This window comes from Leptonotus elevatus, chromosome 12 (assembly GCF_054856555.1).
Source record: "Leptonotus elevatus isolate MCC_2025b chromosome 12, RoL_Lele_1.0, whole genome shotgun sequence".
In the NCBI taxonomy this organism is placed as follows: Eukaryota; Metazoa; Chordata; class Actinopteri; order Syngnathiformes; family Syngnathidae; genus Leptonotus; species Leptonotus elevatus.
Genome location: NC_141250.1, coordinates 6,758,851 through 6,784,858, shown reverse-complemented (window position 1 = coordinate 6,784,858; position 26,008 = coordinate 6,758,851). Strand labels below are relative to the sequence as shown.

Genomic DNA, 26,008 nt, shown 5'->3' with positions numbered 1-26,008 from the left:
CGACCGAATACACGTAGAGGATACGCACATGAACATCACAGACTTAAAAGAATTCTGCAACGGCACCTTTATATAAATCGTTGTTGTAGTCGCTGAACCACACGAGGGTATGCGAACAAACGACATGCTCCTTACCAGTTAACCGGTATCAACACACGTGTAGTTGGAGAATTAGTAGTGTGATTAATGTAGTTTATTCGGGGATCTAAAGTTTTGCTTTGCAGTATTTTTTTTTCTACGAATACAACGCTGGATTGCGGCGCCTAACGGGTAAATAACAAATATTAATATCGCATTGACCACAGGGCAGACATTCAGACCTAAGTAGGTCTTGATTTATTATATCAAAAACTGTTAAAACATCCTGGCTAGTTTCACTTAGCCTAGAAGTTTCACTTGCACTTGACAGTTTCAGCAGCCATTTTATAAGTTGAGTTCAAGGTTCCTCCGTCTTTTCGGACGCCTTTACGGGCGCACCTGTTAAATACACTAAATAGTCATTTTTTTCGTGTAACTGAATGCAACATATGCGTATGATGGGCGGGGATGATCTTTCGTGCTGAGCTCATCGTCCAGTTTTAGCCAAACCACGGAGCTGGCTCTTATCGGAGCCGGACTCCCTAAGCCATCAAGACTGTGGAGGAGTTAAATGCACTTTCAGTTCAGCTGATGTTGTGTTGACTGGGCTGCGGCGCAATCTCTCCTTACAAACGAGGGCCGATGCTTTTGGATTTGCACTCGCTCGTCTTGCCTTTTTTTTTTCTTTAACGGAGCGCCGCTCGCACCCGACTGCGCTTCCGCCATGTTGAGCTGATTCAAGTTGTGTGTGCGAGTGACTGCTGCTGGGACCGAAGTGACAAGCCCCAGAAATTGGTCGAGAGTCAGGGGGCTGTGACTGCGCCGGTGACGCAGGGAAAAACACCCAGAAGCAAGAGGGGGAGACGTCTGAATTAGCGATCTTTCTAGCAGTGGGTCGGTGTTTCCTGCGAAAAGCCGTCACCAATACCAGGCCACGCTTATATAATAAACGACGACACCGCCGCTCAAGGCTGGATGTAACCGGTGAATAGAGGGGAAGTCGTATCAAATTCCTGGTGAGTTGTTAGCTAACTAGCTCCGTAGGCTAACGCTAGAGGGGATTGTTAGCCGCACGGCTAGTAAGTTACTAGCGTCAGCTGCTGTAGTGGACCACAGGTAACTATTGCAATTGTGTCATTTGTGCTTTTGGTTTGCTGGCAAGTTACCCACTCACAACTATCGATTTTTGATTGTACAATCACGTGTCAAGTTGGTTAAAATGCAATTCACTGTCCTAACATCACGTTCGTTCCCACGAACTCACCCGGTTTTACTGGCTGGACGATGGCTACTGCTAGCTATCCGTCAATTGACGACACAGTCTACTAGCTGAATTATTTCTATTAAGTGTTATGACTAGCAGCGTTAGAAATGTATGGTTTATCTTATCAGTATTCGCAACCTAAATGCAAAACATATGTTAAATAATAAATTATAAAGGATGTCTTTTCGTCTGGTATGACTGAAAGTATATCGATAGTCTGTTAAAAACTTGGATGAAAGAAGTCTGAACTCTGTTCAATTTCAGGAAATAGACGATTCCTGTGTTCAGTTATAGCTCTTTACATTATTCACGAACACCGATACCTTTTTATCAATTCACTAAACATTGGCCTTCTGCTTCCTCACAACAGTTGATTTAAATACAAGTTGGAAAAAATGCTTTCATGTTGAGTCATATGATCTCGGTGCTTGTCAAAATAGGACGGGGTTAGCTAACTGCACCAACTCGGGACGTTAGCACCGTCGGCTAAACCATCGTTAGCATGTCTTAAGCTAACTGGTAATGGCGACTCGGGACCACAACTTGGTCAACGGGGAACGCCTCACAACCCCACCCAATCTTCGTTGTTAGTAGTGCGGGGCGCTTACCAAATGGGCCCACTTGTCATTCGTTTATCAATGCATATGCTATGGGAGCGGTTAACGTAATGTCAGGCCGGGCCGAGTGATGATGAGGCCTGCACGTCTCGACGCAATTCGCTCTTGACGACAAGGCCTCCATGGAGGCTCGGCTGTTTGGGTGGATCGCCTTATACGTTCGCTAACCTCTACCTTGAAAAGCTTACGTAAAATATGCCAGCCATTTGCCATAATTCATTAACGGGGCTTGTTTCTCCCCCCACCCCCACCCCCACCCCCACGCAATGGACGCTGCATACGTTCGTTATCGGTTCGTACTTAACGCTGTGTGAATGCACGAATGTTGTAAAGCCGGTTCAGTCCAAAAGGCCGGTCGATATGAAGTTTGTTCTAGAATGGACTTTTAGTGGTGTGCTAATTGTCATGTCATGTCAGGTGAGTTAGCAACACCTAAGGATGGTTAGCATGTGAGGGCTTCAACCATCTTTTACTTAGGTTCTTGCATGGCCTTTAGTATTTGGTGATCCAGGATATAACTGCAAAAATGATGGGTAAACTACTGTATTAATGTCAATCCCCATCAATAATGCAATTTTAGCTTCTCCTGAAATCATATCAGTACACAGACGCTTTAAATTAACAGTACAGTACATAGCTCCAAAAGTGTAAAGTAAAACATCAGTCATGACCTACTAGTTTATAATGCCTTTTATTGGACAAGTTTATGCATGTGTTTCCACATATTAAAAAAATAGGCATGTTAGGCATATGTTTTCTTTCTAAGGCTATCCTCACACTAGGTTTGGTTAACTCTGGCACAGTCTTGGTCAGGTGTGAATGCTGTCATCTCAACACCTGACACATCGGGTAGTCATGACTAGATATGCAGTATTCAGTATCTCCGCTTGTCTCTTATCAGTCTATGTGGGTTAATTAAAGCCAACATGATTTTAGCAATTTTTTTATTATTGAAGTCTCTCTAAAATGTAAGTCTATATGTACACGGTCACTATCATATACACTATCATGGCTGATCAAATTTCTGTCAAGCCAGGATTCATTAGATTCAGAGGGACCAATCACACCTCTTTCGGTGCACAAGTAAGAGTGAGATTTTAAATCTACCCTAGTTAAAAGAAGGAATAAGATGACTGAATCAGTCTTCAAACTGACTTAAATGGAAGTTATGTTTGCAGAGAAATCAAGGGATTTAATTTATTTGGTTAATGTTGGGTGACATGGGTTTGGCTCTGATTGGATACCTCAGCTAGACAAATTCCTGGCAAATGATATTGCATGACATTCAACGACGTGGTGTTCTTTGACGGTGAGGTTTAAAAGGAATACAAGTCTAAAAATCATCATTGATTTCTTCTTTGTGACACGTTTGCTAAATTTTTGCTGTGGACAGATTTGTGTAGTTAGTCCCTTTGTATGCTCATTATGGACAGAAATGTTCATGCTATAACAAAATATAAGAGGTATCTTGTAATGCAATTGTGTTGGTCAACATCAAAGTAGGACAATGCCACAAAATTGCCACACCAGAGCCGTAACCGCTTTTGCTTTAAACAGAACCTAGTAGAGGTGGAATATCGTAAACCGAGGACCCCTTTAACATTTACAAGGTGTGCCTTGCATGGCTCTGATAATTCCCTCCGCAGTTGGGAATCTTTATCTGGGAAGACCTCATCTCACTTGTGCTGTCTGTCAGTGCCATTTGTACAGAACCAACACAAGAAAAGGGTGAAAAATCAAATAATTATTTTGAATAAAGTTCTAAATTGATTTGATGAACAACGTGGGAACAAAACAAGACAAAACACAAGCTCCGTCAGTTTGAAACTTTCTACACTTTGTAGCATTATGGTATCTGTACGGTTATTCATTTGTCCGCGGCATCATCTGGTATAGCTCACTTAACAATGCCACTGCTATGAATTCTTACCCGCATCACAGCACTGATTCTGGGCCTTAAGTGATTATCAATGAATCCTATTTAAAATGACGAAACAAAAAGCAGTTGCCGTTGATCATTTGGCAATTATTGATGAAAGGGGTATGTAGGAAAGTAATGTTTCTGAAGACACGTTTGTCATGAGTATAGTAAATATTAGCAAGTAAATGTTAACGCATTTACACATCATTACCGGTGAATTGGCTGAAGTTTGGACCAGAAGTTTGTCAAGTAACAAAAAAAAATATTCAAGTGTAGTACTTAAATAAAAAATACAGTAAATTTATTGGTCGCACAGGTGCGAGTAGATGAAAAAATTACTTCCATTGTCTCAAATTTTACAAGCAAAACGCTTGGCGACTTTCTCGCTAAATTTGGTGGTTTTCCAAAGGGCTGGACAATATATTGAAAAAATATCTATCTCGTAATTGGCCCATGCAATATGCATATCGCAAAGACATACAATAAGCTTCGTATGGAATTATATTCTTTTATCTGAATTTGACCAATCAGATGCAAATTTAAATGTGCGTCACCATCCAATAGTTAAACCTTATTTTATAGGGTAAGTACAGTTAACTAAGAATACATTGAGCTTGCTTATTTTGCCTCAAAAAATATTTTCATTATAATAAAAATTACATTTTTTGAGGTACATGTCAAATATTGCAATATCTAAATTTGCGTATTTACTATATCGCTTATCGCATGTTTTTCCAATATGGAGCCCCACTTTTTTTTTGCGACAAATCTAGCGACTTTTTTCTGGTGTGCTTTTAGGGTGTTTTTTTTACTCACTTTTTGCCTCTACCACAAATAGGGATGTCACAATACCAGAAATTTAGTAGTCGATGCCGACCCATTGAAATTCCTCGATTCTCCGTGATCATAACAGTCGCGTCAAGGCTTCCAACTTTGGCGTCAAGCTCGGAGTCATCATCATCGTCGACATCAATGCGCTTTTTAGTATTGATTGATGCTTTCCGTCTTTGAAAAAAATGCTCAAGCGTGAGCTGCTTGCAACCGGTTGCTTGGTCAGCCATTGTGGCTTCATCAGCCATTGTCTCCTCAACACTCTAGCTCCGCCTCACGTCTTCTACTGACGCCCACGGTGGGCGGCCCATCCAACCTTGTGCAAAGAGAGTCATCGCTGCCCTCTAGGGGCCAAAACGAGTCTTTTACTAACCAGATCTGCCTGATACTTTCAGCACAGCTGCCAAAGGCTTTCCTGCACCCGTTTCCAAAAAAAAACATAGGGGACGTCTTTTAACGTCCTCGGCGCCCTTCCCTAGGTTTATGCTAAACGTTTTATAACGTTTATGGCGGTCAAAGAGTTAAACACAAAAAAAATACTGTGCATGCAGCATACACACACACAGTTACACACAGTCATACACACAAACAAAATAACAAATGTTTGATATATTATTTCAGGGTTGTTTAATGTTACTTTCGGTGATTCAGTAAATTAGCTTCCTAGCAACATTACCTAACTTTATTATGCGGTACAGACGAGGCTGAACATAACGTTAACGGTACTTCGCCAGGCAGTACTTCGCCATTTAGTGTGGGGGTCATGGTACTAACGTTATTAGATATGGGCAACAATGATAACACGGGAATTCAAATTAACTCATCTTGAATTCTTTATACAAGTCTGGATGTCGATTTGTTAGATGTTTCGCTAAGTTGGATGTGTTTCCCCCTTTCGCCTGAAAATGGTTTCGGCATCTTTTGCATACAGGTATTTGAGGATCGATTATTAATCCCTGCTCATCAACCGCAAATCCAAAGTACTTCTATACGCAACCTTTGGCGTTTTTCTTCTCAACTAGTTGAGAGGCAGCTGTCGCTGCAGTTGAAGACGACGCAGATGTGCGGGCAACTGCCATGTTGCATGCATTGACTGTTGTTCTCTTTCCTTATTGTCGCAGCGGCAGTGTAGTCATGTGACGTCCTTAGACGTTGCGTGGGTTGCCAGATAACCGCTCCTTTACACCCCCAAAACAACACAAAAGACGCGGCCAGATCGGCGGCCTCGGTACCAACGGTACTTTAGGTATTGTAAGGCAGTACCGTCACATTTTCAGAATCTTGGTACCGAAGTATCGGTTCTTGTGACTACCCTAACCACAATGCCATTCCTCTCTTCTATAGTATCCATTACTATTACATACATGCAAATTGTCAATTATGCAAATTAGGCAATGATGTAATTGATCAACTAATGGCGACTTTTAGCACAGCCAATAGCTACTTTCCTTATTGCGGATTTGGCACCATTAGATTAAGAGGCATTCTGGAGCCTGACAATGAAAACTCAAGTCCTAATTAAATCTGTTTTTGTTAGTGTTGTTTTTTAAAATATGATTGGCGCAATGAAAGTGTATTTTGCATATTTATTACAAATGACTTCCCCGTGCCTGCTGATTAATCCCAACCTCTAACCCTTCTCTCGCTCTCTCCTTCATCACTTCAGGTTATGCAATGGTCTCAGCGGCACATCCAGATCTCAAGGTGCTTGTGTCCCTCTCTCGCGTGTTCGGCCTCTCTTCCCTCCGCTCCACGGCTGAGGCGGCTCTGATTTCCCTCCTGGTCAGTGCTGCGTAAAGAGGCCAAGATTGCCAAGATCTGCCCTGTGGCGAGCATGACGGCCACCACGCGTGGTTCTCCGGTGGGGGGCAATGACAGCCAGGGCCAGGCGCCTGATGCTCAGAGCCAACCTCCGTTGCCACAGAACCAGGTCAGTATTTTAAGCAAATATATGAAATAGTAAATTCATTAGTTCCAGGCTCAACCTTTTGTCATCATAAAACCTTTAACTGTATAGGCAATGTCTTTAGGAAGTTGATGCATTTTTAGAGTAAACCACTGCACAGTGAACCCTTCACAGGTATACATTCCAGACTTGACTGTGATATGTAGAAAGTGTGATAGAGACCATAAAATGTTTTCCCGATAGTGATACTCCACACACATTTTACACTTAAAGCGCTTTCATACACTTAAAGAGAATAACGTAATTTTGAAGAAACAGACTGGCTCCCCTAGTTCGCCAAATAAGAGGCAAAGTGTTCAAGGTGTTACTATAAAACTGACTCATGAAACGAGAATTAAAAATTGCAATTGGAAAAGTTGATTAATATACATAATTCCATTCAAAGAGTTGACCCACTAGTGCGCTCAAGGCTCAGAATGTTTAATTTTTTTGCGGTAATTGCGGAGCAGTTTTGCGTATCTATGACTTCATTGGAGGAGAACATTTCTAATTTTGTGGAGCAATTTCTTTTTTGTTTTGCAGCCGGTTAATTCCAGGGATGTAAAGTAAGGGTTGTATTTAACATAGAAAAAAGACAATATAGCAAATACATTTTTTTCCTCTTTTTTTATATAATCAACAGTTTTTATTTCTTAATTCACGCTGTGTAAAGCAAAGTGATGCAACGGATCATTATTGATCTGTGATCGGTTTGGATCAGGCCCTATGGTTCGGATCACGCACGATCCGCGGATTAGCTGGTGGGGGTTCCCTCCACATTCACTATAGCACCAAAGGAAGTTGAAAACCCTTGTGGATCACGTAAGTTGCATGTATTGGAGCATTTTGGCAACGTGGAGTGAAATTAGTCATCAAATTAATGATACAGTATTTTTTTTCTCCCTCTTTTCCTGACAATGTCATTCAGACATGTCAAGGAAGCTGGAAACATACACAAAGTAGCACGTTGCCTACGCTCAGTCTAACGTCAATAAAGTGTGTCAAATAATACATTGACAGCAATGTTATATTAGACTTAGTAGACTTTTACTTTGAAGTTGGCCCACGTCGTGGCGTAACAGCGAGCTTGACTTGCCTTTGACGTTTTGGATTTCCTTATCGTAGTTTTTATTGACATTACATAGTTGCGACCAACATCCACCCACCGCTATCCCGAACTCCTATTCAATCGCTTATTTAGGATGCTAAGAAACCACTAGTTAATTACGCTGTCATTGTATGATATGGCACAAATGTCCGACATTAGTGCCTAGCAGCTAGCTGTTAGCATTAGCAAGGAGTGCCTGGCTGGTAGGCTTAACAGTAAATTAATTTGACAGCTGGTACCTTTCTTTTTCAGTATTATCGACCAAGGCTACTTTGTAATCCACTCACCATGTTTAAAGGAAGGAAATGTGCCTTAAATTGCACTCAAAATTTCAAACACAGCCGTTTAGATTTTAGGAACACAACTTTAAGCCATTAATATCTTACTATTTTTGGACAATGTATAAAATAAGAATGTATATGCCCCATATTACACTTAAACTTGTATTCCTAAATTATAAACGGCCAAATTAGACATTTAGAGTTGATTTTTTTTAAATAAAAATTTTACAAAATAAATGACAAGGTACTATTTCTGTTTTTTTCTTTTCTTTTTTGCTGGTCTGAAAAACGATCCAAACCGTGACTCAAATCCGTGATCCAATCCGAACCGTGACTTCTGTGATCCGCTGCATCGCTAGTAAAGCAGCAGGCAAACTATTTGTTTGTTTCATGTCTAGAAGCAAAGCTAAATGGGCTAAAAATATAAAACAGTTGAGATTTACTGTAATGTAAATTTGAGAACATTTATTGTGCAGACCTTTAAAGTCAAAATCCAGGGCTCTGTTGTGAAAACAAATAACATTACTGCTATTATAATTATTTAATACTACTGCACTTTAGCAAATTGTGTTATGTATATTGTTGTTTGATATGTGTTGTGTACTGTACTGCTTTGCTAAGCAATGATATTTCTGAGCGTCTTTGAGTGCAAAATGCGACAACTCGCTGACGGGAGGCAGGAGTTGCAAGTGCGGAGGCGAGAGGACATTTGTTCATCTGTACTCTTTGTATCAGGCTCAGTGTTTCCTGTAAGAATTTTGTCAACAGCAGCGCTCGACGGGGGAGGGGTGTTTATTGTAAGATGTCCGGCGTTAACGAAGTAATTGGTTGACCTAGTCCGGAATACCGACGGACACTTAACCTCCGTTCTATGTGGGGGCGAGGGGGCATTTGATGTAACTAGTGTTGTTCCGATACCGTTTTTTGGCCCCTGGTACCGATTCCGATATTCAGCTTTGTAGTATCGGCCGATACAGATACCTAAGTTTTTGGTTATTTTTTCTCAACATGAAAAAGCTGTCCTTCCATTGGTTCAGAGCATTCAAGGGCCAATAGTATATCTCAGCTCGGCATGCAGTGAACATGTGTCACACATCAGTGAATGTCGTGCATGAGCAAGACACAAGATGCTGCATCCAAAGTCCTATATTAGCGTCAGAATTAATGGTATCGGCATATTACTTGTTAGTACTTACAGATACCACTGTTTTAATGCAGTATCGGGGCCTCTGCCGATACCAGTATCGGTATCGGAACAACACTCGATGTCACCCATACATAAAGCGCACGCGTTATTGGGTGCATGCTTGCTAAAACAAACGGTTTTATTCATTCAGCCACCTTTCTGAGTCAACAACTCATCATCATCGCTCTCCTTTGTCTTATCCTAATGGCTGACTTATATTAAGAGTGGATTTTGCCGATAATGGGGTCCAAAACATGTTAGGATTGACAATCTTTAATAATGACTGTGTTCAATATTTACTGGCAAAAATGTTTGAGTGGAGGAAGCCAACGTCCCCCAAAACATTTTAATCCGCAGACTGTGATGTGACAGAATATAGCCAATCAAGGAAGCTGTCTGACAAACAACGAAGCGGCGTTAAATCAAACCATGTGTAATTAAAGCAAAATGTCTTAACCGATGATCATCTATCCATTTTCGGAACCGCTTAGTCTTCACTCGGGTTGCGGGTGTGCTGGAGGCAATCCCAGGCATCTTCGGGCAGTAGGTGGCCTACTCAATTATGTTTTTTGGTATAAATGTGTTTCTTTGCCAACATTGCCACCTTACAACACTACCGCCTTCAGTCATCTTGGGAAAGACTCAGTAACCACCAGAAGAGCCTGGTGGTCTTCATGTTTTGGGAGATCACATGTAACCATGTGAGAGCTCTTCCACGCAGGGCTGGATTTTTGATCGGTGGTGGAAGATAGTCTTTATTTGTGTGGGGGGCTGTATTGATTATCAGAGTACCCCACGCACAATACAAACAAACTGTTAAATGCCGGATTGAAAAAATAAATATTTGTGTCTTACCAAAGATGTAAAAATCTTTGAAAAATTGTGTACCTGCCAGGCCTTGAAAGTTGTTTCACCTCTATCCAAGAAGTCTTCACGCTAGTCAACCCTAACTAAGCCTTGTTTGAATGAGCTGATGACGCCTTGTGGGATGGGAGGCGGAACGTCTTCTCAGACAAGCAGAGCAGTCCAGTTGCGATGTTGACAGTTAACGTTATCAATGATTAAGGGAAATTTCAAGTGTCCTACCCCAATTCCAGACACTGCAGTGTAGGTTTTGACAGATACACCTTGCACCTTACCACACACAGATGTCCAAAGAAGATGAAAAGAGAGGGGTGTGGGGAAACGGAAAGAGGGGGAAAGTGAAGACGAGGCATCAATGAACAGAGCCTCCTGAGTGATTGATGAGGGATGTGTGTGTGTGTGTGTGGGGGGGGGGGGGGTGCGTGCGTGCGTGCTCGCTCGCACACAGCGAGTGTGTTGATGAGCCGTGGTGATACGTGAGAGGCAAGCTGTATATGTAGGTCAACCAAGCAGGAGGAGCCTTCACCGCACACCCCCACATTTAACATTTCTCACGTCTGCATTTATCTGTCCGTCCTGACAGTCAGTGGCGTGATGGACACCTACGCTCAAACCTGCTAATAGCAAAATTGACCATGTAAAAATCAAAGCTATGCCTTGACTGTAAAATGGGTTGTGTAGACTTTAATACATCCATTGCCTATACATTGGCTATGTAGTAGGGCTGCACAATATATCGGAAAAAATATTGATATTGCGATATTGGCCCATGCGATATGCATATCGCAAAGCCAATGCAATAAGTTTTCTTATGCAATTGCATGCTTTTATCTGAATTTGACCTGCAAACTTAAATGTGCATTGTCATCCAATACAGTTGATTATCATCTTGGGTAGTAACAATGAACTAGAAAAATTCCCGCGGAAATTTTGAATGGGCCTGCTAACTCTTTTCAATGAGCTGAACAGTTTAAACTTTCAACCATTGAAATCGGTCAAGAAATGTGCAAGTTAACCATAATCTACTAAAAGTATTACTGCCCCTTTAAGAAACATGCACATTCACGCACACACATTTGATTTTAACCAACATTTCAATGAGCTGAACAGTTTAAAATTTAAACCATTGAAATCGGTCAAGAAATGTGCAAGTTAACCATAATGTACAGTATGTTACTGCCCCTTTAAGAAACATGCACATTCACGCACACACATTTGATTTTAAGTAACATTTCAATGAGCTGAACAGTTTAAAATTCAAAGCATTGAAATCGGTCAAGAAATGTGGAATCTACCATAATTAACAGTATCTCACTGCCCCTTTACAAAACATGCACATTCACGCACACACATTTGATTTTAAGTTGTGAGGAGACGTCACGCACCAACACTCCATTGATTTGTATAGGATTACGCTCACCTCAAACAAAAGCCTCTCGCGACTTAACGGTTGAAGATGCAGATTCCAGAAATGGCTCGTTAGAACGGCAAGGGTTTGGGGAACGCGAGCATGTTCTCAGTTTTTTAATCGGATGAAAAATGACCAAATGAGAGCAGGTTCAAAACTTATGATTGATCGAAAATGAAGAGGGCAAAACGGCGAAAATTACATTGAAAAGAGATCAAAATAGTGCGACTTCTCCTCGTTTAAAGTGAAAATAAAGGTACTAAATGACACCGTAGCCAAATAAAACTTAGTTCTTCAGAAAGCAGAGGCTTGTGGCTACAAAATGTGCGAATTTGATGTCTAGTGAGCAAAGATTGTGGCCATGGTGACGAGTTGAAGTGAAACTTTTGGAAATATATTTTTTGGTTCCCAGCACTCAGACCTTAATTAGTCACGCTCTAACTGATGCAAGAAAGGCGACTTTCACCCCTTTGCTCACTGTCTTTGAACCCGCACAGGGGGGAGAGCTTTCATTCCTTATTGTTTTTTTTTGACACTGAGCTAAAGATGACAAAAATTCCAACAAAATGAGCTAATTTTCATATCGGTCGGTTAACGTATGCGCGCGCAGCGTGTCTTTGAAAAAGGTGCTTGATTGGAGTTGATCTCTTTCGGATTCCCATTCATTCCTATGGGACTTTATTTGGGAGTTTTTTGGGAATAGCGTCGCCATGGTAACTGGGAATTCTTATAAAAATAATGCCGCACCGAGTCAGATCGAGCCGCATCGTTTGATACCTCATTCGTGCCGGTGCGATCTACGGTACGGGCCGCATTTTAGCAGAAAAAATCGTGGAATAAAATATAAAAAAAATAAAAATAAACCCTTTTCTAGGGTGGATAGTAATATGTGCCTGCTTGCTCCGCTTAGCAGGCCCATAATAAACTAATAAGAAGAAATGCGTATTTTGCCGCATAAAAAATATGTAATTCTTTCAATCTTAGGTAATTACAATGACTTCAGAATAAGAAGAATTGAGCTTGATTATTTTGCCGCATGAATTTTTTTTTTAATTAATTCATCAGATAATAAAATGTAATTTCTTTAGGTAGCATTAAATGTTAAATTTTGCAATAATATCGATATCGCCGTATTACGGCAAAAATATCGTGCAGCCCTCCTATGGAGTCTACACATCACTGTACAAATGCCAGGTTTTTGTGATTAAAAACAAAACAAAAAAAGATCACAACTACTGATGGATCTTATATAAACGTTCAGAAAGGACAAAAAGCCAGGAATTTTATTATATATTGTAGAGCTTGGACGGTCACCCAAAATCTCCATTGACCATTCATTTTTACGTCAACGAATTATGGTGTAATTGATTCTCATCTTGCACATTTCCGAAAAAATGTGTCGTAATCCAATTTAATGAAAATTATACGTATAAATATTTGTAGCACTGTATCTAAATCATATGGTGGGTGCCCAAGGAGCTTTACAAATTCTCAACTTACTTATTTACACACTTGAGGGGGTAATCTTTTTTTGGCCATTTTACATATTAAGAACTAGACATTAGAAGTTACGAGAACCCCCCCCCCCCCCATTATTTTCATGCAATTTTAAGATAAAATGCTAATTTGGGATATACATGTGGTTCTTTAAAATTATCTGTCATTGTTTTTGTTTTGTTTTTGGGTGAGACTTTATGTATCAAAAGTACTAGTGGTATCAGTACTTGGTGTCGGTGACTACTTGAGTTGAGTACGCAATGTCTGTCTCCAAAATTGGTATTGAACATCCCTAGAAATAATGTCCTGTTTTTAAATAAATGAGTGGAAATTTTAAATATTTAAAAATGTTTCTTATCCAATTAGTCAACAAAATAACAGATTACTCGATAAAAATAAAAATAAAGTTAATTGCAGAACCACCGTATTTATTTGTGATGATCTGTTTATGTATTTTCAGACTTCATCACCTAACTCATCTAATGAGAACTCTCCAGTGAGCCCACCGGGTGAGCACGGGCAAGGGGATGGGCCGCCCCAGCTGGAGGAAGAGGAGCCCGCCTTCCCCCACACTGACCTAGCCAAGCTAGATGACATGATCAACAGGTACACAAGAACATTCTGCTAAGAGGCAGTGTTGCTGTCTGCGTTGAACAGGAATTAGCCATCTCCCGTTTTTCGTTTAGGAATTGGAAACTGAAAAATGTAAAACAAGCCTTTATGTGTTGATTCAACACAAGTCGGGAAAAATACAGGACCGGGTTTTATTTCCCTCAAGCTTGCTTTACCTTGAAACAGGAAGATGTTCTGCTGCTGTTGCTGCTGTTACTTTTACGCCACTGCAGTAGCAGCCGAAGATGTGACGCGTAGAACGTTTTCCGGTCAAGACAACGTAGGCTCCGAACGGATCCAATCAACTGCTCATGCTTGAAATGTTCCCATCTGTACTGCCATATACAATGGCTGGAATGGAGCTCAGCGTGCTCGGAGTGTATTTCTGAACACGCTAATAGATGAGGAGGCAGTGCTCAAAGTTGCAAGGGAAGCGTGCAGGTGTCGGAGTACTGACAAAGAAGGCGACTATTAACCATGTTTCAAAATTGAGAATTAAATTTTTACCAGCGCACTGAAAAGTTGGCTGCATTTGTGAGCATATTGGTCGCAGTCTGTAGCCCTGTACGGACTGGCGCTTTATACCTCATATTAGGGTTGGCGCTGTTCAAATTTCAAGGTCTACTCATTTCATCGGTGTGCACTGTAATACCGTCACTAATTTTAGACCTCCATTTTATCTTGCTCTGACCACCGCCAATCTGTCAAGTGGTCGCAGATCTCTTCAGTATGTTTGGTCGCATTTGTAATAATCTCTTGTGTTGACGAAGCGCCTTGTCTGTCACCCCCTGAGAGGCGCTAGTTGTCTTTGGCTGAAGTGTGCAGCTGACGTCAGCGCACATTATGCACTCTTTTTTTTATGCCGCAGAGCCAATCTCCGTTCAAATCGTTTCCCTGCGGACCCACGTAAACATCTAGCGGTCCTATACATCCACAAACTGTTTCTTGGCTTCCTGGACTCTTTTGTTCCCCTTGTTGTGGTGTCGAGGGCACACTAGAGGCATACACTTACGTAACACACAAACAGACTAAACGCTCACCTGCGTGCTGCCGTCACAGGTTGACGTGTGTTCATGAACGAAACAGAGGCACGTCCTGATTTTTGGTATAAATAGCGCTCTGTGGCACGCTTCTGGAGGTCATGAGATATGGACTGAACTATAATAGTAGTTTGTAAATGTTTTTGGACTTGGCGGCAAACTCATCTATTTGCAACAGTCAACGAGGGATTATTGTTCCTCAGATGAGTCCGGCAATGCGAAGTGTATTCTATCTCACTCAATTACCATCTTCATGCAGATTTTGGATATAGGCCTCATCGACATTTGCTGCCAAAATCCAGCAGTTGCATATTTGAGCTGCGCAACTGGCCATCTTGTCTCGTTCCTTCTTATTGGCGGTCATGTGACTATCACATGACTAATAGAAGCCTATTATTAATTTTAAATTGTTATAGTATAACTAATTGTTAATTGTTATTGACCTCCTTGCCTGGCAAGCCACACCCACTTTCTTCAAAAAGAAAGTGGGTCTGGACTAGTGTTGTTCCGATACAGTTTTTGGGCCCCCGATACAGATTCCGATACCCAGCTTTGCAGTATCACCCGATGCCGATACCATACAGATACCTAAGTTTTTGTTTTTTTCTCAACATGAAAAAGCTGTCCTGCCATTGGTTTAGAGCATTCAAGGGCCAATAGAATATCTTGGCTCGGCATGCAGTGAACATGTCACACATCAGTGAATGTCGTGCACGAGCAAGACACAAGATGCTGCATCCAAAGTCCTATATTAGCATCGGAATTAATGGTATCGGCATGTTACTTGTTAGTACTCATCGATACCACAGTTTTAATGCAGTATCGGGGCCTCTGCCGATACCAGTATTAGTATCGGAACAACACTAGTCTGGACAGACGGCCATAGACAGCGATTCGGCTCAGTCCGACTCCGAAAACAGGACGGCCCAATCAAATTCATCTATTTGCGTGACGTCGTCTTCGTGAGCAACGTCGCTCCTCAGTCAAGTTTTTCCCACAACGATGATGTCACGTCCATTCACTTCTGTCTCTCTTCGGTTAGTAACCATGTTGGATTTTTACTCCATCTCCGCAAAAAAAAAATACTTTGAATCTTTTTTCTGACGTCACGTCTGCTCTTCTCGAATTGGTTTAGTCCACTGTTTGTTAGCTCAGGTTTGCCCTGCCTCAGAAATACGACTGATAGGGTGTTGACCGGCGCAAAGCTCTACCTCCTTATGGCAGCAGACACCGGTTCCCCATCCCTACTCGTCCTCTTGGACGACTGATAGGGTGTTGACCGGCGCAAAGCTCTACCTCCTTATGGCAGCAGACACCGGTTCCCCATCCCTACTCGTCCTCTTGGACTTCACAGCAGCTTTTGTCACAGTTGACCATCAAATCCTTCTCCACCGCCTACAGCGTACCATTGGACTCTCAGAAAATGTGCATCACTGGTCCACCTCCTACCTGTCTGACAGATCCAAATACGTCAGTTTGGGCCAGGCAAAATCACACTCACACTGTCACCTGTGGTGTCCCTCAGGGTTTGGTATTGGGTCTCACCCTCTTCACCCTCTAACTGCTCCCCCTGGGAAACCTCATCAGCAAATATGGGGTTTCCTACCACTGCTATGCTGATGATACACAACTCTACATCAGGACAACTTTCACCTCTTCCATCCCCCTGCCAACATCCAAACTGTCTGCCTGCCTTGAGGAGATAGAGGTGTGGATGAAGCATAACTTTATTCAGTTAAACAGCTCCAAATCAGAAGCCATTCAAATTGGCACTTCACACCAGCTCCGCTCTTCTGCCATCACCAGCATAATCTTTTCCGGTCAAAGCATCCCTCTCTCCACATCTGTCACCAACCTAGACGTAAAATGGACCCTCAGCTCACATTTGACACACACATCAAAGACCTCTGTAAAATCTCATTTTATAAACATTGCAAAACTCCGTCGTACACTGTCCCAGGCATATTCAGAGAAGCTCGTCCACGACTTTATCTCCTCCAGGCTAGACTATTGCAATGCACTCCTCATCGGGATTCCTGACAAGAACATCCAGAAACCGCAATACATCCAGAACAGTGATGCCAGGATCCTGATGGGGGTGCGCAAATTTGACCACATCATCCCTATCCTGAAATCACTGTATTGTGTCCCTCAGAATGGAATACAAGGTTTCCCTCCTTACCCATCGGTGCATTCACGGTCATGCCCCACAATACCTCAAAGAACTCCTCATACCAAAGACCTCGTTCTACATCCTCAACATCCTTCAAGCCCCCAAAACCAAGCTTCGGACTATGGGCGATCGGGCCTTCTTCTCGGTGGCTCCGAGGCTGCAGAATGCTCTGCCTTGACCGCCTGAGGGCTCCACAGCCTATTGACATTTTTAAACAGGCTCTTAAAACTTTTCTTTATGCAAAAGGTTTTTGATATACTTTTTTTTGTATTACTTTTTTTATTCTGTAGCACTTTAAGATTGTTTGAATTATATAGTGCATTACAAATAACATTTATTAATATTATTGTTACTCATTTGAAAACACTACAAATTTATATGCGCGATCAAAAAAATTATGTTTAATATAGGCTTTACATGATCAGGATTTTTGGGGCCAATCATGATTGCCGATCAGCGACAGAGAATTAGTTTGATCCATCCATTACATCGTATTCTCAGCATCTGCTTGGATTTCTTGATGATTGTCACTCTGCTTCCTCCCAGGCCTCGTTGGGTGGTTCCAGTTTTGCCAAAAGGAGAGTTAGAAGTCCTTTTGGAGGCTGCTATCGACCTCAGTAAAAAAGGTAGGAATGTGCACCACACTCGTAATTTAAAATGCGCTGATACAATTACTACGTATTTTAAATTGTATAAAATAAAATTTTGAAGTAGAAGTAGAGTACTGTGAAAGTATTGGGCTTCTTATTTTATTCTTAATTTTTGCAGTTACCCCGGTTACGCTCATCAAACAAATGTAAATATAAGGTTGTAACTCAAGTTAACATTAAATGCAATTTTTAAATAGTAATTCTGTGTATTAAGGGGGGGGGGAACTATTGAATGCTACCTTACCCTGTCTGAAAAGTTATTTATTTAATTATTTATTACCGTTTTTGCCCAGCCTTTTCCTTATTGTTGAGTCATGAATGGAGGCCAGCAGTTCTTTAGATGTTGTCTTGAATTCTCTTTTGACTTTGTGGATGAGTTGGTGCTGTGCTCTTGGGATAATTTTTCAGGGTGGCATAAGTCTGCATCTCCCTGTGTTGCAAAATGTTGCACAGACACTCGCATTTTATACTCTCAAACCATTTTTCTTGTCGCCAACAAATTTTGAACATGTTCAAAATTGACCCTGCATGTTCACGCATAGAAATATGCTAACTAGAGTAGCAGTCCTCCGCAGGTTTGTTCTTTGAAGGAGGCATTTTCTGTAGCCTCAGATGAAAAGTTGCAGGTCAAATCGACACCTCTGAACTCCACCGGACCACCAAGCAGCCACCCGCTAGCCGCCGGACTTACAGGCTTAGCCACTTAACTTAGCAAGTTTGGCGTTAGCTTTGACACCCCGGGCCTTCGCCAGGACCTCCAGCATTGACTTTGACTTTGGTGTGTCTATTACTCAGAAGTAAGTATTTTCTGTTAAGGCCTAGATACACCAATCCGACGTTGGGAGTCGGACAGCGTTGGGGGGCCGACGGCATGCGCTGTCTGATCAGTATATGAATTACTGTCGTAAAGTCGGATCGAGTTGGAATCTGTCGGGGGGCTCATTTTCAGCAAATTCGACATGTTGAAATGGCATCGGGGCATTTAATCACTATGATTGGCTGTTAGCTAGCGAATCAGCGCACGGGGCAAGAAGAGGAAGTGATGAATGCGGATAAACTGTACTGATGGAAAGCCTGGACCTTTTTTTTTCTCCCCTGCTCATTTTGCGCATCGTCACCCTGCTGTACCCGGCGCATTTGAACGTACAATGTATGTCTGGACAGAAGATCGGGAAGATGACTTTGTCTCTTTGGTTCAAGAGAGACCGGCATTGTATGATATTACCGTTAAAGGGTATGCCGACAAAGGTATGAAAGCCAAACTATGGCATGACATGGGGGGCGCGACTGGATATAGCAAGGGTTGACAATGACAGCATTATACGATACTGTGCAAAAAGCCGAAGGGTTTCATTCACGTGGGGAGGACATCGTTAAAGGAAAAAGTAACCGGTATGCATAGTTTATGTTTTTATATCCTGCCCCCGTAAAGCGGTTTCTGGTTGCCTTTAGGAATAATGACTACCGCAGCTGATGGTATGGAGGGGAATTCTCGCGCATGCCCTGAAAGTACGTAATAGTTGGGGTTGGTGCGGTGTGTATTTACGTCATTTTTCTACGCGCCGTGCCGATGTCTGGGCCGACGCGTAACATTTGGCCGACGTCGGATTGGTGTATCTAGGCCTTTAAACAGCTTTCCGTCTCACGTAATCAAGCAATGAGCTGTCAATCAGTTCAACAGCTCTAAACGAGTCCAATTCACTCACCAGATATGACAACGTCCTCACTCCCCATTCTCCAAGCCTGCTTTTGTTTCGGTTCCAGTATTGGAAACTGGTTGTGTTGCATACCTCTCAGTCCCACAGCCTGCACTCATTATATTGTCGTTCATTGCCCCCCCCAATGCTAGTTTTACCACACTGTGTTTGTCACTGCTGATGTTGCATGTAATTAAGTAAGTGTATTCTCGTTGCTGATTGGTTGTTGGTGACTCCACGGAAAGGTCACATTTACAAACCCTGCCAAAATGGACAAAGGAGCGCAATTTTTGCTTCTAACGCTTCATTTGCGCTGCCCGGCATGCAACCGCGCCTGACCAGTGCAAACTGCATGACATATAAAGAAGCACCGCCAGAAACGCTCAACTCACATTTGGACTGCACACAATTGGTCTGACTGCAGCATAAAGCTTTGTAACCCTTTCCAGAGTGACAGTTGCGAATGACTTTATTTTGCATCTGTTTTTGAATTTTTTGTGAGCGTGGCATTTTGTTGCAGCTTTTTGTCCGACTTCATTTTGTCGGACTAGTTCGGTCAAAAAAAATTTTTTTTTGTTTGACTAGTATTCAGGCTTGGGTGTGTTCTGTGGTCAGTGAGAATGACCCCCCCCCCCCAAAAAAAATGTATTTGCCACAGTTTAGTCATGAAGGCAATTCTTAAAGGAAGAGTTGGCCAAAATATATCCACAGAGATGTATGTGAAAGAATCATTTACTGAAAAAATTGGGGATTGATAATTTACTTGAAAATATCTAGTAAAGTTTGTTTACATCAGAAATTCTAGTTAAACTCCTTGTAAAATGTACTTAGAATTTCTGAGTGCATCAACCTTTACGAAGCCTTTTCAAGTAAATGTCACTTCCCATTTTTTCATTGTTGCCAGTTTAAAAGATGCTGGATTTCAGTTGTTGTGGCTGAGGGTGACCCGACCATTTATTATGTTTAGTGGGAAATTACTTTTTCACACAAGGCCAGGTAGCTTTGAGTATTTTTCCATAATAAAGCAAATTAACATTGAAAAGCTGCATTTTATGTTTATTTGGGTTATCGTATGTTTTACATTGGTTTGATCACCTTAAAGTTGCATTGTGGAGTTTAAAATGTTAATATTAAAGATTTTTTCTACATCATGCATGCACCAGTGCCTAGATTAGTACAAAGAGCCCTGACTTTTGACTGCGACTGCGTCTATCGGCTTGTATCTTTCCTTCAGCGTGGAGTGTTGGGGGCGAACACTCCAGTTTCTTGGGGTGGAGTCGTGGCGGGTGAAGTGCTTGGCCCCCCCACGGACATGTATGTTGTGTCAGCTGGCGTACGACACAATTAAGATGGAAATTGAAAAAATAAAATAAAAAATGCAAGAGGCCGGCTTCGAGCACAGTCCAAACTCCAGTTCAGACTTCAAGAAAACTGAAAAAAAAAGTTTGAGTGCACGTACGCGTACGCGCACCATGCACAAGCTTGACACAGAGGCTGCAGTTATGTTTTAAGCCAGAGGTGGAATTTGGGGGTAAAAACAAAAAAGTGACAAACTCTGCAATGCTGCTTTAAACCTTTAACTGGCTAAGCTATGCAAAAAAGAAAACATTTGAGAAGAGGGCAAATACATTGTCATGGCACTGTGTCTCACTGTGATCATTCCCATGTGAAATGGGGAACAACCCTTGCAATTCCTAACAGTTGTATGCCTGGTATTTCAGAAATTATGTTTTTTTCCCCTTGTAGGACTGGATGTGAAGTGTGAGGCATGTCAGAGATTTTTCCGAGATGGTCTGACTATCTCGTTTACAAAGATCCTGACTGATGAGGCAGTCAGTGGCTGGAAATTTGAGATTCATGTGAGTACCTTCGGACTGCTGTTGTATCTTATTTGAAGGAATATTGCGATGAGTGGGTTCCATATTGCTAATTGTTTGTAAGTCCCTTAAAATGCCAGCAGAAGCAGCCTTATATGCTACTAATGCAGTATTAATTTAGTTCACAAGCACAAAGGTTCCTGTGGTCCATTATTCACACAGCAAGTCGTTGGAACATCCTGTAAAACACATTGATGACACTGTAGTAACTGCTTTACACTACCATGTGGCTGGCACTGAAAAAGGATGACATCTCTCCAAAACCAATGATATCATTAAAGCACCAAGGCAGATAATATTTACAGTAAATGCAAATTACAATTAAATACACCAATTTTCTGTAGGCATGAGTTGTACATTGTCATTTGTCAGGACAGGTTACCCTGTTAACAGCCATAGACAGCTCAGAGGCTGAAATACAATGCTGCAAATAGACATTTGGTAGTGTTGCCAAACCCCTGCTTGATAGTTGAGGCCAAAAGTTTTTTACATACACCTGAACGTTCTACTTCAATTTTCACAAGGTTTTGCAATTTTTTTAAATTTGCTTTTGTGATCTTGAGATGCCTACTTTCTTTTATTGTTAAATTCATTTATTGTTTCTTTATTTCTGACTTGGGCAACAAAGTTGGGTGTATGTCAAAAAGGGAGTAGTTCAAAAGTTTACATACACCAAATAAAACTCTCAAAACACAACCTTTAATCTTGAAGATATTTACGCCTAAGGCTTCGCTGTCATTTTATAGGCTATTTGTAACCACAACAGTTATGTGATAGTCCAGGAGGACACCCCATAGTGGTTTTATAAAAAGGCCTTCCTCTGGTGTTCAGCCCTTTTCTAGTGTCACAAGTATTGAGACCAGATGAGAAAATCCAAAGAGTATAGCAAAGACCTTACAAAGCTTGTGGTTGATCTTCACAAGAGAGGGGTTTCATTGGCTCAAATTGCCAGCCATTTGCAGGTGCCCAGGGTTTCCGTTCAGACCATCGTCAGGGTGTACACTGATCTTGGGGCCAAGCTGCCCAAGCCAAGGAGTAGAAGAAAAAAGAAACTGAACCAAAGACAAACGGACACTGGTGCACAAGGGTGAGAATCAACCCCAGGTCAACCAAAAAGCAGCTCTGCAAGAATCTCCAAAATGTAGGAGTGAATGTGTCAGGATCTACAATGAATCTGCACAACATGGTCTCATAGGGCACCTTCCCAAGAAGCCACTGCTCAAAGATGAGCACAAAAGGGCATGACAAGAGTTTGGAAAGAGGCATGATTAGTACAAAAATACAGCATTTTGATGGAAATTTCTGTGGTCAGACAAGGTGAAAATTGAGCTTTTTGGTCATAATGAGTGACCAGAAGTTCATCTGGCGTGAACAGGGTAAGTCCTTCAACCCAAAGTATACCATCCCGATCGTCAAGCATGGTGGAGGTAGTAGCATCATGCTTTTGGCGTTGTTTTGCTGCATAGGCACGGGAAGACTCGAAAAGATCGGTGAGATTTTGAAGAAAAAAGATTATATCAACGTTATTGATGATAATGTCAAGCTTTCGGCCGCAACTCTGAAGCTTGGGCGTGATTGGGTGTTCCAACAGGACCATGATATATGAACAAAGTAACCAAATATTTTGAAGAAAACAAAGTAAAGGTTCTGAAGTGGCCTAACCATACAACCAGCTTTGTTACATAAATTAACATTAATCAATTTATCTAAAAAGAAATTAGTCAACTCAAGTATAAGACCACCTAAAAAACAACGTCTTTTTAGAAATTGGGAAACTTTGTGAAAATTGACGACTTTATTTATTTTGGATATTTACTGATTATTATTTTTTTTTTATTATGTAATTCCACTTTAAAATATTCTCAAGAAATTATTATTATTATATTAGTTGAAAAATGATATGAAAACCTCAATGTTATCATTTATTGCAATATTTTCTGGGGCAATTTATCATCAAGCGCAATTTATCGTGACAGGGCTAACTACCCTCCCACCCTTTGAACTCTGTTTGGTCCGAAAAGTTAGCATGACCTTAAATTCGGAAGAGTCCATGTGGTGGGTGGGGCAATCTTCCAGTAGTGTGAAAGGGCCCTAGAGGTTGGCCAAGGGGATACATTGCTGGTTGTCAACAATCATGCATTCCTAGTTGATATCTAGAAGGGATGTATGTTTGATTAGCATTTTTTATTAATTGTATAATTGTTTGTTTTTCTTTCTTTGCCTTTTACCACAATCAGCGGTGTATCATCAATAACACACACCGCCTGGTAGAGCTGTGTGTGGCCAAGCTCCCTCAGGACTGGTTCCCCCTACTAGAGCTTCTGGCCATGGCCACCAACCCTCACTGCAAGTTCCACATCTATAACGGCACGCGGCCTTCTGAGACAGTCCCTGCCGGAGCGCAGTTGGCCGATGATGACCTCTTTGCCAGACCACCAGACCCACGCTCGCCAAAGGTATGACTGCTAAAACTAAGTATTACCTTAATTGTGGAATCAAAATGTCTTGCTTGTACTTGTTTTCACAACAGACTTTACTCTCTTTTGTAAATTGCAGGGCTGGTTGGTGGACTTAATAAATAAATTTGGCACGTTAAACGGGTTTCAAATGTTGCACGATCGCTTCATGAGTGGCGAAGCACTGAACGTCCAGATCATCGCTGCACTTATCAAGTAAACTTGATGACGAGCCTGCATTAATCTCCATTTGCTGCACTGACTATTCATTCAATTTTTTTCTCATTTTTCACTTTAGGCCTTTTGGCCAGTGTTATGAGTTCCTCACCTTGCACACAGTGAAGAAGTACTTCCTCCCCGTCATTGAAATGGTCCCCCAGTTTCTGGAGAACCTTACAGACGAGGAGCTTAAGAAAGAGGCCAAGAATGAAGCCAAAAACGACGCACTGTCCATGATAATTAAGTCTCTAAAGAGTCTTGCATCCCGCGTACCAGGGCAAGAGGAGACTGTGAAGAATTTAGAGATTTTTAGGTTAAAAATGATTCTTAGGTAAGGATAATGTGCTAGAATGGTAAAACCAACACATTAATGTTGAAATTATCTGATCTGGTATAAATTTTAATTTTGCTTTCACCAGGTTATTGCAAATTTCTTCTTTTAATGGCAAAATGAATGCACTAAATGAAGTCAACAAGGTGATCTCCAGCGTGTCCTACTACACTCATCGGCACAACCCTGAGGAGGATGAATGGCTGACTGCAGAGCGCATGGCGGTGAGCTCAGTTGCTCTGTACTTAACTTTTGCGCTCCATTTTTCTCTCTGTACTTAACTATATTTATTTTTGCGACTTAGGAGTGGATCCAGCAGAACCACATCCTGTCCATCGTCCTGCGGGACAGTTTACACCAGCCTCAGTATGTCGAGAAACTGGAGAAGATCCTTCGCTTCGTTATCAAAGAGAAAGCTCTTACCATGCAGGATCTCGACAACATCTGGGCAGCACAGGTGGGCATCCCAGTATTGTCCTAATAATGTCCCGATGATGAAACTGCTGCTTTAATATAATGAAACTACCATGGTTTATTAAAATACACCATGGGTTTCTGTTATAACTAATAGCAGTGTGTCTGCAGTTCTTTGGTCTTATTTGTAGGTTTTCCACGATGAAGTCCTTGTCCTTAAAACTCATACTTCATCCTTAGACAAAACATTCAAAGGCATTAAAAATGCCGCATTCACACGCATTAGTCGTCCAATTATGTCCAACCAGCTTCTAGCAGAGCTGGCAAATGTTATGCATTATTCGTTTTTTTAAACCAATACACCACTTTAAACTCATTTTCCAGTATTAGATTAGGCATTGTGTATAAAGAATAAAAGTGCAAGTATCTCTGACATCTTATTCCCTGAATTGTTTTCTAAGTTGATTGAGTATCAAAATAAAATCATACACTGGGCATCGGCATTATCCAGGTCACATGATTGCGATGATGTATCCAGTGCGCAAACAGCCACCTTCGTTCATTTGAATGGGAGTTTGCTGACGTAATGGGCAAGAAAAGCGGCATCTTCTGTTGCCAAATACTGTGACAATTCTGATCGGAGTAATCCTCAGCATGTCAGGTTTCATGTCCGTCAGTTGGGGGGTGGGGTTGTGGGGGTGGCCTCTCCTAAAGTAGGGGTAAGCACGCTGAGCACAACAAAATATAGTCGGCCGAGCAAGTAAAACTTGGCCGGATGTTTAGCGTCCAGTGTAGGGGCCATCCGCAAATTAATAATTTCCAGGGTGACCATTGTAAATGGTAACTTGAGTTCCACATACATCACCACGTAACTTGCGGATGGTCCCTAACTTCTACTTGCCATGGGGCGGCTGAAATCTTATCGGCTACAGTATCATCGTCACTTTCGGCTGGACACAAATCTTTGGCGAGTCCCCTGTGACTACTGCTTTTGAAGAAGTGCTTCTTTGCTATAGGGCGTAATTCCCCCATCTTCGTGAGTCTTTTAGGTAGTCATTAGCAGCCATGTTATTCTTTTTGTGTTTACAGCATGTGAATACATGTCACGATCACGTGACTGTCCAAAAATGGCCGCTACTGTACTTAATGCAGAAATATCCCTAAAAAACACTATAAAATCATAACCGCGCAACATAAATAATTTTTTTCACGGAAGAGTTTAAATTAACCATTCCACAATTTAAATGTTTTTTAATAAATGGTGTGTTGCTTTAAGGAAAACACTGAATGTGAACTAATTGCATCCAGAATGCTAATTGTTCCGGATATTTTAACAAATCCAGCGTCCAACAAGCGCCATACGTTGTGCTCCTCTACTAAGATGCAGCCCAGTAGAGGGGGAAAAAAGAAAAGAAAAAAGATGCAGCCCAGTACACATTTCATAGATGTGTACGCTGTGCATATCGGGGAATGCTTGGTGCATCCTATTTTGCACTCTCCCAGCTCTCTCCAATCTAACGGCTGTCCAGCTAACGTAGC

General features: G+C 41.6%; 1 protein-coding gene across 10 annotated transcripts in view; it reads left to right on the top strand.

Annotated features, from left to right (window-relative positions):
- The window catches only part of usp9 (ubiquitin specific peptidase 9), a 67,018-nt gene that overhangs the window by 4,654 nt on the left and 36,356 nt on the right, over window positions 1-26,008 (top strand). For 3 of the 10 annotated variants that reach the window (XM_086091290.1, XM_086091288.1, XM_086091281.1), the window contains exons 1-10: window positions 601-1,094; window positions 6,378-6,641; window positions 13,461-13,606; window positions 17,372-17,451; window positions 20,919-21,031; window positions 23,287-23,505; window positions 23,606-23,721; window positions 23,804-24,055; window positions 24,144-24,279; window positions 24,360-24,512. In XM_086091290.1, the coding sequence (XP_085947416.1) occupies window positions 6,546-6,641; window positions 13,461-13,606; window positions 17,372-17,451; window positions 20,919-21,031; window positions 23,287-23,505; window positions 23,606-23,721; window positions 23,804-24,055; window positions 24,144-24,279; window positions 24,360-24,512 (1,311 nt within the window). In that variant the 5' untranslated portion in view covers window positions 601-1,094; window positions 6,378-6,545. Of the gene's footprint in view, window positions 1-115; window positions 271-600; window positions 1,195-6,377; window positions 6,642-13,460; window positions 13,607-17,371; window positions 17,452-20,918; window positions 21,032-23,286; window positions 23,506-23,605; window positions 23,722-23,803; window positions 24,056-24,143; window positions 24,280-24,359; window positions 24,513-26,008 lie in introns of those variants that run through there. The other 7 variants (XM_086091286.1, XM_086091285.1, XM_086091291.1 and 4 more) reach the window with 5 other exon arrangements.